The sequence below is a fragment of the Heterocephalus glaber genome, unplaced genomic scaffold, assembly GCF_053883595.1.
Source record: "Heterocephalus glaber isolate CG9 unplaced genomic scaffold, H.glaber_assembly_v1.0 deba00000676, whole genome shotgun sequence".
Taxonomy (NCBI): domain Eukaryota; kingdom Metazoa; phylum Chordata; class Mammalia; order Rodentia; family Bathyergidae; genus Heterocephalus; species Heterocephalus glaber.
Window position 1 is genome coordinate 21,037,364 of NW_028258156.1, and position 15,466 is coordinate 21,052,829.

The 15,466-nt window shown below is 38.2% G+C and overlaps 1 protein-coding gene across 41 annotated transcripts in view; it reads left to right on the top strand.

Annotated features, from left to right (window-relative positions):
- Positions 1-15,466, top strand: part of Nrcam (neuronal cell adhesion molecule) — a 318,132-nt gene that overhangs the window by 253,045 nt on the left and 49,621 nt on the right. For all 41 annotated transcript variants that reach the window (XM_087206481.1, XM_087206457.1, XM_087206458.1 and 38 more), the window contains 2 exons: positions 7,977-8,161; positions 9,600-9,731. In XM_087206481.1, coding sequence (XP_087062607.1) covers positions 7,977-8,161; positions 9,600-9,731 — 317 coding nt within the window. The remainder of the gene's footprint in view (positions 1-7,976; positions 8,162-9,599; positions 9,732-15,466) is intronic.

Below are 15,466 nucleotides of genomic sequence, written 5' to 3' on the forward strand. Positions count from 1 at the left end.
CAGCTTTGGAAGATCCACCCCCAAATGTCATCATTTTAACAGAGGAAAGGAAAAAACCATATGATCCTGTCACTAGTTGCAGAAAAAGTACTGGACTAAATTCCACAGCTGTTCATGGTAAAAGCTATCAGGAGACTAGAAGTAGAACAGAAACTTCTCAACAGATTAAAGACATGTACTCCATACTTCCGGTGAGAATGCCTTATATGAATGGAGAAGATACAATGCTTTCTCCTTATGGTGGGGAAGAAGGGCAGATATGCTTATCCTTTATCTGTCCATTAAACTTTGAAACCTAGGCCCCACAAAAATAGTCTGGCAATAAAATGACACAACTAGGATAGGATTGGCAAGGTAGAAGCAAAATCTTTATATGTAGTTGAAATGATCATCTACAGAGAAAATATTAAGAAATCTCTAGGAGCCCCTAGAACTTGTACTTGAATTTAGCAGGATTAGAAAACACAAGGTATATATAAAAATTTAGGTCTGTGTATACTTGCTATAAATGAAGAATTGGATATTGAAGTTTAGAAGTTATGTAGGAGTACAAAGGACCTAGAACAGTTTTTAAAAAAACAACAGTGTTGGAAGACATTTAGTACCTAATTTTAAGACTTCCTCTAAAGCTACAGTAATCAAGGCAATGTTGGTGTAAGGAAAGACATATAGATCATTTGAATAAAACAGAGGATCTACAAATAGAACCACACATATATGGTCCACTGAGTTTTGAAAGATTATTTAACATTAGCATTTTATAGAATATAAACTCAATTCAAGAGCCAAGGAAAAGATAGTGTTTTCAGCAAACGGCATTAGAACACCTGGTATCCATATATAAAAAATTAACCTCAACCCTTTATTTCCATACATAAAAATAACTTGAAGAGATCTATGAACCTAAATATGAAAGCCTAAAAGTATAAAACTTTAAGAAGAAATTATAAGGGAAAATGTTTATGAATTTAGGGTAGGGAAGAACTACCTAGGGTACAAAAAACATGATATATAAAAGAGAAAAATTGATAAATGAGATTCCATCAAAATTTAGAACTTTAAATGACATCATTAACATGAAAAGTAGTCCTTAAACAGACTATATTTACAATGCATATAACCTATGACCAGAATATATAAAGAACTCTTACAGCTCATTAATAGACAACCCAATTAAAAAGCAGACATAAAGATGATGATAAATAGCCAGTACAGCACAAGGAAAGGAGTACAACTCTAGAATCAGAAAAATACTAATCAGTACAATAACAAGATTGAATTATACACTCATTAGGGAGATGAAGTTAAAAGTTTAAAAGCCTTGTCATGACTTTTTCTTTTTGTTGGATTCTCCCCCTTTGCATTTAATTTGTCATGCCCAATGGATTTGTTCTCCTGGGCTTCCTGGGGTTGTGATTCTCATTGTCTTTTCCTAGGATATTGTCTTAAATTTTTTGGAGTACTGGTTTGGTATTCATGAAGTTCCTGAGATGCTCTTTGTCATGAAAGTATCTTATTTCTCCATCAATTTTGAAAGATAGTTTTGCAGGGTACATCAAACTGGGTTGGAGGCTGTTTTCCTTTAGGGCTTGAAATACATCACTCCAAGCTCTTCTTGCCTGGAGTGTTTGTGTTGAGGAGTCTGCTGTGATTCTGATGGTCTTTCCTTTGTATGTGATGTGTTTCTTTTCTCTAACTGCTTGTAGAATTTTGTTCTTCTTTTGGGTTTCTGGAATCTTAACTATTATATGCCTATGTGTAGATTTTTTTTTGATCAAGGCTGGTTGGAGTCCTATATGACTCACTTATCTGTATGTCAAGTTCTTTTCCCCTGCTTGGGAAGTTTTCTGCCATCACTTCTGTGAACAGTTTTTTTATGTCGTCTGCATTCTGTCCTGTTTCTTCATTGACTCCGAACAGTCTTATGTTATCCTTCTTTACATTGTCTAGCAGCTTCTGGATTGATTTCTTGTGGCCCCTTACTATTTTAAAGCAGTTTTTCTTTTCCTGATCGCTATTTTCAATCTTATCTTCTATATCTGAAATATTCTGTCCTCACATTGGTTCATTCTGCCACATAAACTTTCAATGGATTTTTTAATCTCCTGGAAATCTGTTTGCATCTGTTTTATGGATTCCATTTGTTTCCTATGTTGGGATTCCATTATGTTCCTCAGCTCCTCTATTTTTTATCTATGTCCTCTCTAGATTTATTAATCATGTCTTGCATTATGAGCACAATCTTTGCTGTTATCTGAGTAATTATTCCTAATTTCATTTTTCCCAGATCCTCTTTTGTTGCCAGTTCAGAAAGTCCAGGTTGTTGAGTATCAGATTATTCCATCTTGTTTCCCTTTGGGGTTTCTGTAGGTGATCCAGAAGTCTGTTTTTGAGACTTGTTTATGTGTCTTCTCATTTCCACAGGGGGCAGGTGATTCTGCCGCCCGCATGGCTCACCTTCTCTGCCCTAGGAGCGTGGGATAGTGGCGAGGGAGCTTCCTTCCGTGTGCTGGGACTGGCTCGGCTTCTCTGCCCTAGGAGCATGGAATGGTGGTGGGGGAGCTTCCTTCTGGGTGCTGGGACTGGCTCAGCTTCTCTGCCCTAGGAGCGTGGAATGACCAAGCTGTTTTTATCACAGGGGCTTTTAGTACAGTTTCAAGTTGGGAATGGTGATACCCCCTGCCATGACTCTGTTGCCTAGAATTGCTTTTGCTATTCTAGGTCTCTTCTGGTTCCAGATGAACTTTTGGATTGTTTTCTCTAGTTCTGTGAAGTATGTTGTTGGAATTTCAATCGGCATTGCATTAAATCTATATAGTAGTTTTGGAAGTATGGCCATTTTCACTGTTTTGGTTCTTCCTACCCAGGAACATGGGATGTCTTTCCATTTTCTTATATCCTACTTGATCTCCTTTTTCAGAGTGCTGTAGTTTTCAGTGTAGAGGTCTTTTGCTTCCTTTGTTAGATTGATTCCTAGATATTTCATTTTTTTGGATGCTATTGTAAAAGGAATTGTTTCCCTAATTTCTCACTCAGTGAGTCTGTTATTTGTGTATAAGAAGGCTGTTGTTTTTTTTGAGTGTTGACCTTATATCCAGCTACTCTACTGAATCGTCAATTAGGTGTAGAAGTCTTTTGGCTGAGTTTTTTGGGTCTTCTGTGTGAAGTATCATATCATCAGCAAATAATGACAGTTTAACTTCTTCTTTTCCTATCTTTATTCCTTTTATTTCTTTCTCTTGTATAATTACTGTGGCTAATGTTTCCAGAAGTATATTGAACAGGAGTAGTGATAGTGGACATCCTATCTTGTTCCTGATTTTAGCTTGAAAGTTTTCAGTTTTTGACCATTTAATATGATGTTGGCTGTTGGTTTTTCATAGATGGCCTTAATCAGGTTGAGATAAAGACCTTCTATTCTAATTTTCTGTAGGGTTTTTATCATGAATGGGTGTTGGATTTTGACAAATGCCTTTTCTGCATCTATTGAGATGATCATATGTTTTTTGTGCGTGACTCTATTGATGTAGTGTATTAGTGTATTACATTTATTGATTTACAAATGTTGAACCATCCTTGCATCCCTGGGATAAATCTGACTTGGTCAAAGTAGTTGGTAAGTTTTTAATGATGTTTTCAATTTCACTGATTGATATTGGGTTGTTTAGAATTTTTAGGTCTTCTTTATTCAACTTCAGTAATTCATACGTGTCTAGGAATCTGTCCATTTCTTCTGTGTTTTCCACCTCATTGGTGTATAGGTTCTCAAAGTAGGTATTAATGATCCTCTGGATTTCTGCTGGGTCCGTTGTAATTTCATCCTTTTCATTCCTAATTGCATGGATTTGGGCGTTTTCTTTCCTTTTTTTTTTTCTTTTTTGATAAGGTTGGCTAAGGGTTTGTCAATTTTGTTTATTCTTTTGAAGAACCAACTCTTGGCTTCATTGATTTTTTTGTATCATTCTCTTAGTCTCCATTGCATTGATTTCTGATCTTTATAATTTCCTCCCTTGTATGAGCTTTGGGGTTGTCCTGCTCTTCTTTTTCTAGAAAGCTGAGGTTCAGCATCAGGTTGTTTAATTGAGCTCACTCTGTTTTCCTCATGTGAATATTCACTGCTATGAATTTCCCTTGTAAGACTGCTTTCATTGTGTCCCATAGATTCTTATATGTTATATTGGCATTGTCATTTAATTGTAGGAACTTTCTGGTTTCTTCTTTAATTTTCTCTATGACCCATTGGTTATTCAGAAGTGTGTTGTTCAGTTTCCATGTGTTTATGAAATTCTTGCAGTTTTTTTTTGCTATGGATCTCCAATTTCATTGTACTATGGTCTGATAATATACAGGAGATAACTTCAATACCTTTGTACTTACTTAAACATGTTCTGTGAGTGAGTATGTGGCCTATTTTGAAGAATGACCTCTGTGCAGCTGAAAAGAATGTATATTCTGATTTTGTGTGGTGGAACCTTCTGTAAACATCTTTCAAGTTCATTCATTCAAGAGTTTGATTGAGTTCTAATATTTCGTTGCTTATTTTTTGTCTAGTTGATCTATCTATTTGTGACATTGGGGTATTGAGGTCCTCCACTACAATTGTATTAGTGCTTATTCAGTTTTTCATGTCTGTTAGTATTTGTTTTATATAGTTTGATACACTAGTGTTTGGTGTGTAGATATTTATGATTGTCTTCTATTCCTCTTGGATTGGTCCCTTTACAAGTATGTAGTGTCCTTCTTTGTCTCTCTTAATCAGTGTGGGTTTGAAATCCACTTGATCTGAAAAGAGGATAGCTACCCCTGCTTTTTTTCAGGTTCCTGTCACATGGAGTATTGTTTTCCACCCTTTAACTTTCAGTCTATGAGTTTCTTTTTGAATTAAATGTGTTTCTTGTATGCACCATATTGTTGGATCTTGCTTCTTGACCCATTCTGCCAGCCTGTTTCTATTGATTGGTGAATTGAGACCATTAACACTGATGGTTATAACTGATATGTATTGACTGATCATTGTCATGACTTTCTTTTTGTTGGATTCTCCCCCTTTGCATTTAGTTTCTTGTCATGGCTGATGGATTCATTCTGCTGGGCTTCCTGGGGTTGTGATCTTCATTTTCTTTTCCTAGTACAGTGTCTAAAATTTTTTGGAGTACTGGTTTGGTATTCATGAAGTTCCTAAGGTGGTCTTTGTCATGAAAGTATCTTATTTCTCCATCAATTTTGAAAGATAGTTTTGCAGGGTACATCAATCTGGTTTGGAGGCTGTTTTCCTTTAGGGCTTGAAATACATCACTCCAAGCTCTTCTGGCCTGGAGCGTTTGTGTTGAGGAGTCTGCTGTGATTCTGATGGTCTTTCCTTTGTATGTGATGTGTTTCTTTTCTCTAACTGCTTGTAGAATTTTGTTCTTCTTTTGGGTTTCTGGAATCTTAACTATTATATGCCTATGTGTAGATTTTTTTTGATCAAGGCTGGTTGGAGTCCTATATGACTCACTTATCTGTATGTCAAGTTCTTTTCCCCTGCTTGGGAAGTTTTCTGCCATCACTTCTGTGAACAGTTTTTTTATGTCGTCTGCATTCTGTCCTGTTTCTTCATTGACTCCGAACAGTCTTATGTTATCCTTCTTTGCATCGTCTAGCAGCTTCTGGATTGATTTCTTGTGGTCCCTTACTATTTAAAAGCAATTTTTCTTTTCCTGGTCACTATTTTCAATTTTATCTTCTATATCTGAAATTCTGTCCTCACATTGGTTCATTCTGCTGCATAAACTTTCAGTGGATTTTTAAATCTCCTGGAAATCTGTTTGCATCTGTTTTATGGATTCCATTTGTTTCCTATGCTGGGATTCCATCATGGTCCTCAGCTCCTCTATTTTTTTTTTTATCTGTGTCCTCTCTAGATTTATTAATCATGTCTTGCACTATGGGCACAATCTTTGCTGTTATCTGACAGATTATTTTTGACTTCCTTTTTTCCAGATCCTCTTTTGTTGCCAGTTCAAGGAGTCCAGGTGGTTGAGTATCAGATTATTCCATCTCATTTCCCTTTGGGGTTGCTTTAGGTGATCTGGAATTCTGGTTTTGAGTCTTGTTTAAGTGTCTTCTTATTTCATCAGGGAAGGGGGGGGGTGCTGCTGATGCCTGCACAGCTCAATTCCTCGCCACTGGGTGGAGGGGCTCTGCTCCTGGGTGCTGGGGGCAGTGGTATGGTGGCCTGAAAGTCATTCTCACAATTTAGTGACTCATCTTCCCACAAATGATATGTAAGTTGAGTATACCTTTTCTGAAATATCTAGGACCAGAAGTATTTTAGATTTCAGATTTTTTTTGTATTTTGGAATATTTACATAGACTTTATCAGTTAAGTTTTAGCATGACATTCAAAAAGTTTTCAGATTTTGGAGTAATTTGCACTTCACTTTTTTGGATTAAGCCTGCTCAACCTATTGTATAAAATGTAAAATAAAATATGATTGGTATTTGGAAATTTCACAAAGCCCTTTTTTGGATTAGACGTGCTCCACCTGTATTATATAAAATGTAAAATAAAATATGATTGGTATATGGAAATTTCACAAAGCCCCAGAAAATAATTTTAAATTTTGTAAAACCGAGACTGAGACTATCACTTATAAACCAAGCACTAGACTGATAGAATCAAAATATTCCTAACTCTTAACAACTGCTCAGTAGAATAGTAGCCCTCCAAAACAATCCATAGCTTTGTGAGATGTGACCTATTGTATTGTACTCCTAACCCCAACCCATCTCACCTTCATATCTATGAAACGCAAATTAGTTTTTCAGAAGTAATCAGTTTTTTCAAAATGATTCCACATCTGCTTTTTTTAAATTCATGGCATATTTTAATTTTGGAAGCTATTTCATCAAATATATATCTTTCACCAGATACACACACACACACACACACACACACACACACACGCACATATATACTCAGTCATTGCTGTTTATCCAAACAATTCAAAATCATTGTTACAGAGTGTCAGTTAAATCCACTTGCATTTCTAATGTGATCTTCGGAGGGCCTGGATCATTCTTCTCTCATCATTATCTTCCCAACACACAGATCAATGCCTGATACATAGGTTAGTGCTTACAAGTGTTTGTGCTGAATGGACTTTTACTTTACCCTCATGAAAACCTGCTAATGTCATTAGATCACATCAAGAATTCTTATCCCCATTAAGGCAGCTAAGAAAACTGAGGCCCAGAGAGGTCAGGGATCCATGATCAGAGAGAAATTTAAGGACAGAACTGGAACTTGGAAGATCTCACTCCAAGCCTGTACTGGGGCCTTTCACTTTTTCCATATTTCTTAATTTAATATGAAACACAGTTGGGTGACACATTATAGAATATATTAACTCGGCCTATTCTTAACAGTTGTTATAGTAATTTTAAATATCACAAGTAATTAAATTAAGGAAAGAATGCCAATCCTCTAATTACTTAATTCACATCAGATATAAAACAAAATCACTCCCATCTGATATGGAAATGTGTGTATATGTTCATAGGAACAGATTATATGTGAACTCTTTCTCTGTACATTTTTAACTCTAGCTGATGAAAAATTATAACTCAGCATCATTAATTAATGGTAATTCTTTTTATTGACATAATGCCTTCCTGTAAAAATGTCCAGGAGTTCCTCATTGATCAAAATGTTGAAGGAAATAATCAAGTCCCTTCAATAAGGCAACTCAAGCAACACTGTTGTTGGAGTTCACAGTATACTATAAATTACACCATAACTGTGTGAAAATGTTAACTTACCATTTCAAATATAGGTTTTGAACATTTCTTATAAAAGTGTGATTCAAATTAAAATATCTGCATGTTTTTCATGATCTTTACCTAAAGAATTTATTATAAATTTGCATGAAATTTACCCTGAAAAATATTCATGGTTGAGCTTTTCTTTATCACATCATTATTTATCCTATCAGGCCTACCCCAATTATTTACTGGATAAAAGAAGATGGAACACTACCTACCAACCGGACATTTTATCGGAACTTCAAGAAAACCTTGCAGATCATTCAAGTTTCAGAAGCAGACTCTGGAAATTATCAGTGTATAGCCAAAAATGCATTAGGAGCCATTCATCATACCATTTCTGTTACAGTTAAAGGTATGTCATTATATCAAATGCATTCCTCTTGCTTTCATGAAAGGCTCTGAAATTCAATTTTATATGCCTTTGATCATGTTCTTCAGTAGTGAAATAAGAATTTATATCAACAGTCATGGTGCCTTGAAACTTTCCTCATTGCTATTAATAATGCATCTACAGGGCCAGGGATTTAGCTCAGTGGTTCCACCTGCCTCAAAAGTGCAAGGTCCTGAGTTTGATCCCTGGTACCAAACAAATAAAATAATGCGTCTACACCAAGTTAAAGATTTGCTCCTTCAAATCTTTCTCACAAAGGAATTCCAGTTAGTAGAGTTAGCAAGAATGAGGAAAATAGAAAATTACCATTATAACCTAATAATGATAATTGTTTCAGGAAAGATACAGTGATAAATGTAAGGATTAGTGGGTGAAACTTTTCAAAGAAACAGGGTATTTGCATAGCTTCAAAGTGTCCCCCTCCAAAAACTTTGTCACTGCAGTAGTTTTAATATATGTCCACTACTTCTTTAATATTCCCTCCTCAGAGAGATGGAGCTTACTTCCCTTCCTCTTGAGTGGGTGCACTTAGTAGCTCACTGCTGACCAACAGAGTATGCAATGCAGGAGAGGATTAGGTTCGCAGTGGAGACACTTGGGCAGGCACCACTTTAACCAGTAAAAGGTCATGTTGATCTCATCTCCTTCCTATTATGGTGCAGTCAGAAGTTCCATCACCACTGGGTGCTTCTCAAAACCCCAATCCTCAGGCTAACCATGAGATAACATCAGGAGAACTCTGGTTGAAAGACATTCTACCAAAATAACAGATTCATGTTCTTCCAAAGTGTCAAGATCACAAAAAATGAAACTGCCTCATCAGAAGATACTAAGGAAACAAGACAAGTCAATGCAATGTCGTATCTGGGACAGGATCCTAGGACAGAAATAAGACTTTGTGAAAAAACTAGGCAAATCCTAATAAAGTCTATAGTTTTCTTTTTCTTTTTTTTTTTTTAGTACCAGGGATGTAACTCAGGACCTTGCACTTGTGAAACAGGCGGCGGAACCACTGAGCTAAATCCCTGGCCCTATAGTTTTCTTAATAGTGTTATACCAATGTTAATTTGTTGTTTGGCAACTACAACTGGTTATATAAGATGTTGACATTAGAGGAACCTTTATTACCTTTGCAGCTTTTCAAAAATGAAGTTTTTTAAGTTGCTTCCTAATTTTATATGTATTTTACAGGTCTTTGATTTTCAATTTATGAGTCTTTTAATATTCTTTTGAATACTCAGTGTTCTTTGAAGCATTTCTTATAAATCTGTGCACTCTAAAAAATGAGACTAGATCTCTTAAAAAATAATATATTTATTTTTAAGATAGTTCAATGTATTCTTTACTGTAATACTTATCTGAGTCAGATTTTTGGTCTGTTTTTATTCCTTCAAAAAAGCGGCTCCATATTGGATCATGGCACCCCAAAATCTTGTGCTGTCCCCGGGAGAAGATGGAACCCTGATCTGCAGAGCTAATGGCAACCCCAAACCCAGAATTAGCTGGTTAACAAATGGAGTTCCAATAGAAAGTAAGTTTCCTTGGCTGGCTCGAGTTGCAGTATATTCCCAGAGCATATCTACTACATTTCCACAGTGGGCAAGTGGTGATAAAATACTTCTGGTTAAGGAAGGAAGCCATGTATAAGATGCACTAGATTACCTCTGAAGTTTTATTTTATTGCCTTCAAATATTTATTATGAGTTTAAATGGCTTGTGCTATTAAAATAATGTCATATGTGTTGATCAGGACTTCTCAGTATTTCCTATTTTTTACCTGGATCTTGGGAAGAATGACAGGGTCAGAAATAAACACCATCAAAACACCATCAGATTATCTTCTTTGTTCACATTAAGTGATTTGTGGAAACTTCATAGGAATCATCGGAGATGGGCAAGAAGCCTAGACATAGAGCTGGTGGATATAGGAAAATAAGAAACACAGCTGCCTTACTTAGAGTTTTCAGTCCTCAGAAAAGCCCAACGTTCCCAATTTCTCCAGTCCTCACAGGTCACTGTCACATTTAACACCTAAAGAACAACCTGGCCCTGATCCCATACAGGATGTTCAGTCTTCTCCCATTTTTCCCTCCCTGAGTATTGGCTAAGATCTTCCTTGAGCAAAGCTTACATCTGCTTGCCACTCAGCCATTGTCACTGTCAGCTGCTCCACTCCCAGCTCCTTGTTATCCAGCTTCTCTGGCCTGCTATTTTGCTGCCTGCAGTGGTCCTCCAAAGTGTGACTATAGGCCCTTCCACTAATCCTCAGAAACCCAGCAAAGACTAGTTTTATAAAGCTTATTTAGAGGCTTGAAGATATTAGAATCAAACTATAGCAAAAGAAAAAAAAGAACTTAAAATGAATCGTACATCGCTGCCCTTGGAATCCCAAGCCATGCCCATGAATAGAGAGCCCCCGGCAATTCTTATTCTCCCACCACCCACCAGGAGAATCTTTAAACACTTTTCCCTTCTTAAAGTTCAAACCTCCTCTCAAACTCAGAGAGAAGAAGAGAGAAAATCAGTTTCTGCTTCAAATCCAGACTCAGATTCGCCTCACAGTCAATATCAGCATCAGCTGCAAAAATATTCTTTACTCACACTAAAAGCAACCTTCAGGCTTATGATGGAGAACAGCTTGGCTCCTGATGGTCTCTGTATCAGAATTGAATATCATTTCTGCTTCCTCATAACCAAAAGGTCCATTGAACTGAATCTTCTTCCTAAGATGAATGAGAAAATGGTCAAATTTAATATGCCACAAGTTCCCATTTCTCATCATTAAGGTGTGACACCCACAGGATTCCGAGTAACTCCATGATTATTTGTTGCAGCATTTATTGGGGGTTTCCCTCTGTCACAAGGTGTAGCTGTGATCAAATACTTTGAAATAGCCAGTCTGTGTTTCCTGCTAGATCAAATGCATTTCTGGGAGAAAACATTCTTAAAAGGCCAGTAAATGGGGTTTATGTATTTCCATTCACAGTGTTAACCATGACTGGGATAAGGAAAAGCTACAGAGAGCACTTTGTGGTTGTATATCAGGAAGCTTCTGCCATTCTTGGGGAATTATGAGTAAAAACAGAGAAAAGGTGCAAGAAAGCTCAGAACTGAAAGAAGGTTTATGGTACAATATGTGATTTTCTTAGAAATGCATACAGAATAGCAATAAGTGATGGAATATGCTCAGCACTTTTGCTCTATGGTTTTTTGCATCTCAGAGCTTCTTTATGATTTATGGAAGGTTAAATGTGCTTCTGAGATCTCAACTCAGCAAAACAGACAAGTAGGAGGGAACTTCCATCTAGCCACTCAGTGGGAAAACAGGGGAGCCAGGGGATGTTGAAGGAATAAATCCTTGTACTTGGCAGCCAAAAAGCAGTTCTCTGCAAGGAAAAATGAGACATAGCTGGGAAATTAAATAATGTCTGATCTTTGCTCCTGATTTGTTTGTCAAATCTTCCAAATTGCCCGTGTTAATCTGTTCTTGCTACTATAACAAAGTACCTTTGACTGGGTAATTTATAAACCACAGAAATTTATTGTTTGTAACCAGGATAGGAATTGTGGAATGAAGTTGCCCACAGAATCAGTGTCTGGTGATGGCTCATTGCTCATAGATTCTGCCTCCTATATGTGCTCGCATCACACAAGGAGCAAACAGACTCACCCAGACCTTTTATGAGGACACCATTCTCATTCATGATAGGGTAACCCTCGTAATCTAGTCACTCCTCAGAGGCCCCTTCCACTTAATACTGTCACATTGGGAGTTAGGGACGATAGCACCAGCACAGCCTATGAGAGAACCTCGTACTCTAGTTGAATTAAGAGCTCTGAAAATGCAGCTATAGACATTCCCTTCTTTTAAATAAAAGTTCACAGGGCGCAGATCAACTGCAAGAGGCCTGCTTTGGGGGAAGAGGACAATGGTCCCAAGGAGATAATCAGATAATTCTACTGGCGCCCCAAATTACCCAGCTAGATCTAGAGCAGAAGTCGCTCAGATTCCCAAGCAGTTCATTTCTTCCATCCCAAAAGCATTTTTTAAGTCTCCTTGGAACAGAAGAAAGGAGGCTGAGTGGAGATGATGGGAATCGTCCCGCTCCTGCAGACCCAGGTGACCACTGTGTGCCCCACGGCAGTCACTCTGGCAACATGAAGGGAGGCGATGGGCTGCCTGCTCCCCGCATGACAACGCTGAAGGGCACAGCTTTCCCTGCCCTGCTCTCAGCAGCTGCTCCATGTATACCTCCTGCTGAGCATCCTCTGGGGAGGATACCAGGCCTTGACACCTCAGTCCTAGGTGGACATGAACACACCCCCACTGTGTGGTGACTTCCCCAATCCAAATAAGGAGTAAATGAGGAAGAAAACTGTCAAAAACATTCAGTAGAGATTTGAGGAGGCTTCTTGTGCTTCTCCCCTTTCCACCCTGCTTGGAGTGGCCCTGTGAATTAGAGGCCTCCAAAACAGAATTGCCTCTGAGGTTTGGGGACCATTCTGAAAATGGGAAAGTGCTTGTTTCTCCTCTGCAGTTTGCTGAGTTGGGCACCCCACAGATGTATCCACAGTGCCAAGGCAAGGGGGAAGGATGGAGAAAGATGTAAAAGGGCAAAGATAGGACCATAGGAACATAGGCACTGAAAGTGCTTGGTAAGCAACAGCCCCAGCAGCTGCAGGGGCATGAGCTGGTCTGCTGGCAACACCTTCTGCCCAAGAGACTGCAGAAACTGTGGGTGGGCCAGTTGCTGGGAAGAGGAGCCAGGGAACAGCTGTGCCTCTGCAATACCATCCTGCAGGGAGCCATGCAGCATCCTTGCCAGGTGCCTGAGGTTCATCCCCTGAGCCACACAGAATAGACACAGTCAGGGGCCCATACTGCCAGGCACACAGCCTCCCGCTCCTGATTTGTGGGCAAGTGCTCAAGAACACCAACCCCCTCCTCTGCTTCTGCAGATTCTGGCTGCCGAGTGCACACAAATACTGTCCAAGGAGAAGCAGGATCAGGAAAAGAGAAGCATAAGACTTGGATTTTGCTAGCAAAATGTGAAGCCATTGACTTGTGACTGTGTTTCTAACTTGGAAACTGCTGTTCTGCAAAACTGAAAGTATTAATTCCAAAAACACCCAGGTTCCTCTCAGTGGCTTCTAAAGCTACTCAGCCTCTCCCCGCAAAGACTGGTGGTATTACTTTAAATTTCCTTTGAAAATAACGTTGTGTTAAATATGGAATTTGCCCAAAACCATCCAGAATAGTTTTAAAACAATCTACAGAAGTCAGCAATAACACAGTTGTAAGAGCTGGTGCTGAAGGGAGAACTTAGTTTTACTGTGTGACTTGCATTATCCTAGAGGGTGTGAAGGCAGACCCAGAAAGAAAAAGAACTTGCTACCAGCAAAGCATTTCCTAACTCTCTCCAGGAAGCCACCTTGTAGGACACTGGATTCACTCTTAGATGTGAGTTTGTGAGTTCCTTCTGCTTTTTGTCTCCCCCACTAGAGAGCCCATGCCATCCTAGTGGTGGTCCCCAAGGCAAGGCCATAGTCACCATGATCCCTATCCAGGAGGTAGCAGGAGAGGCTGATACTTGTAGGCCTTTAATGGTCCACTCTGTGAGTTGTGTTGGCTCTCCACACTCCTGCAGAAGATCTCACTATTCTTATATTAAAAGGCCCCTTTCCTCTCAGATATGAGGAGGAAATAACAAAGAAGACGAGAAAGGGCAGCTCTCCTGTCACAGTTATATATTTGCTCACTCTGGAAGGAAAGATTGAAAACTAGTGACACATGGTAAGCACCCAAGGAAATGGAGGCCTAGTCTAGGATATTCCCAAGATTTCTTTGATCCTTCTTCTGTTTCTCCAAAGTAAGGGGCTCAGTTGGCATCCTCTTGTAGGTGATGGAATACAGTAAGGATAAAGAGAAAAATTCAAGTGTCCACCCCAAGATTGGTTCTACATTATGCCCAAATGTTCATTTTCTAAGAAATACTTATAAAGTTGAATAACTCAGAAAACCTAAATATCAATCTCAAACAGTTGAGTGTGCCTGTCTGTAGTTGCTCACATTACCAAAATGCATTTACAATAGTGCCTCGGTTCACAAACTTAATTCATTCCAAAATTCTAGAAAAGATGACCACATTCACATTCATACGGGAAAGATGGCTGCAGTCATGTTTGTCACCTGATGCAGAGTTCGCAAACAGAAACAAAATTTTGCCAAATGCTTCTGTTTGTGAAACAAATTGTTTGCAAACAAAAGCATTTATGAACTGAGGTACCACTGTAATGCCTTACTATGTGGTTAAACTACTTGATAAAGTTCTTTGTAAAATAAAATTATATAATAAAATGTAAAAATGTTCTAAAGACTGATAGTGCTCTGTACTTGTAAGGTAGCATCATCATCATCATCATCATTATTATTATTCTCATTAAGTATTGGAAACATATGTAATTTTAGCCAGTCATGTCAGGAAAGTTAGATTAAAAGAAAGTGTTTCTGAAAGCTGGCACCCCAGTGCTGGACCTTACCTTTGGGGCTTATAGCTATATATGGAGATTCTATTCTCTTCAATTTCTTTTTCCGGTGTTCATTTACAGCAAATGAAATTGGTTATTCTTAGAGTTAATTGTTATTCCTTTAGATGATTTGGGTTTGCATGCTGGCGAATTACTCCCACCCAGTGACCAGCACACAGCATCCAAAGGCTTCAACTGTCTCTGCATAGTGATTCTATTCTGTGTCCAGCTACCGACTGAGCTTCATATGTCACTGTGCCAATTCCTGAGTTTGTTTGCATCTCTTTAATAAGTGCTTTAGGAAAATGTAGCTCAAACCCCCATGGAAAGAGATTTGCTTACTCATTTCTCATACCTAATGTACAAGTTTGTTTTATTCTTAGTATCTTGCCAAAAATAAATATTTGAAGACTGATCCATTTAGCATAAATAAGGCAGATACAGTCTGATGCCTTTTGGAGGAAAGAATATTTTCCTGAAGAATTGATACCAAAGAAAACTATAACTCTGATCTACAGAAATGCTTTATGACTGTGACTAAGGAGTCTCCACTTGGAGAAAATTGTCCTCTAGCTTTGTCAGCTGAGCTATGTCTCAGTGATCACAGTAGTATAACCTTTATTATTATTGTTAAAGTATATTTACATTGCTGTCAATACATCTCCAGGCCATTTTCATCTTGCAAAAACTGAAACCCTATGTCTATTAGACTTTATCAGATGGTGGGTCTGACTCTTA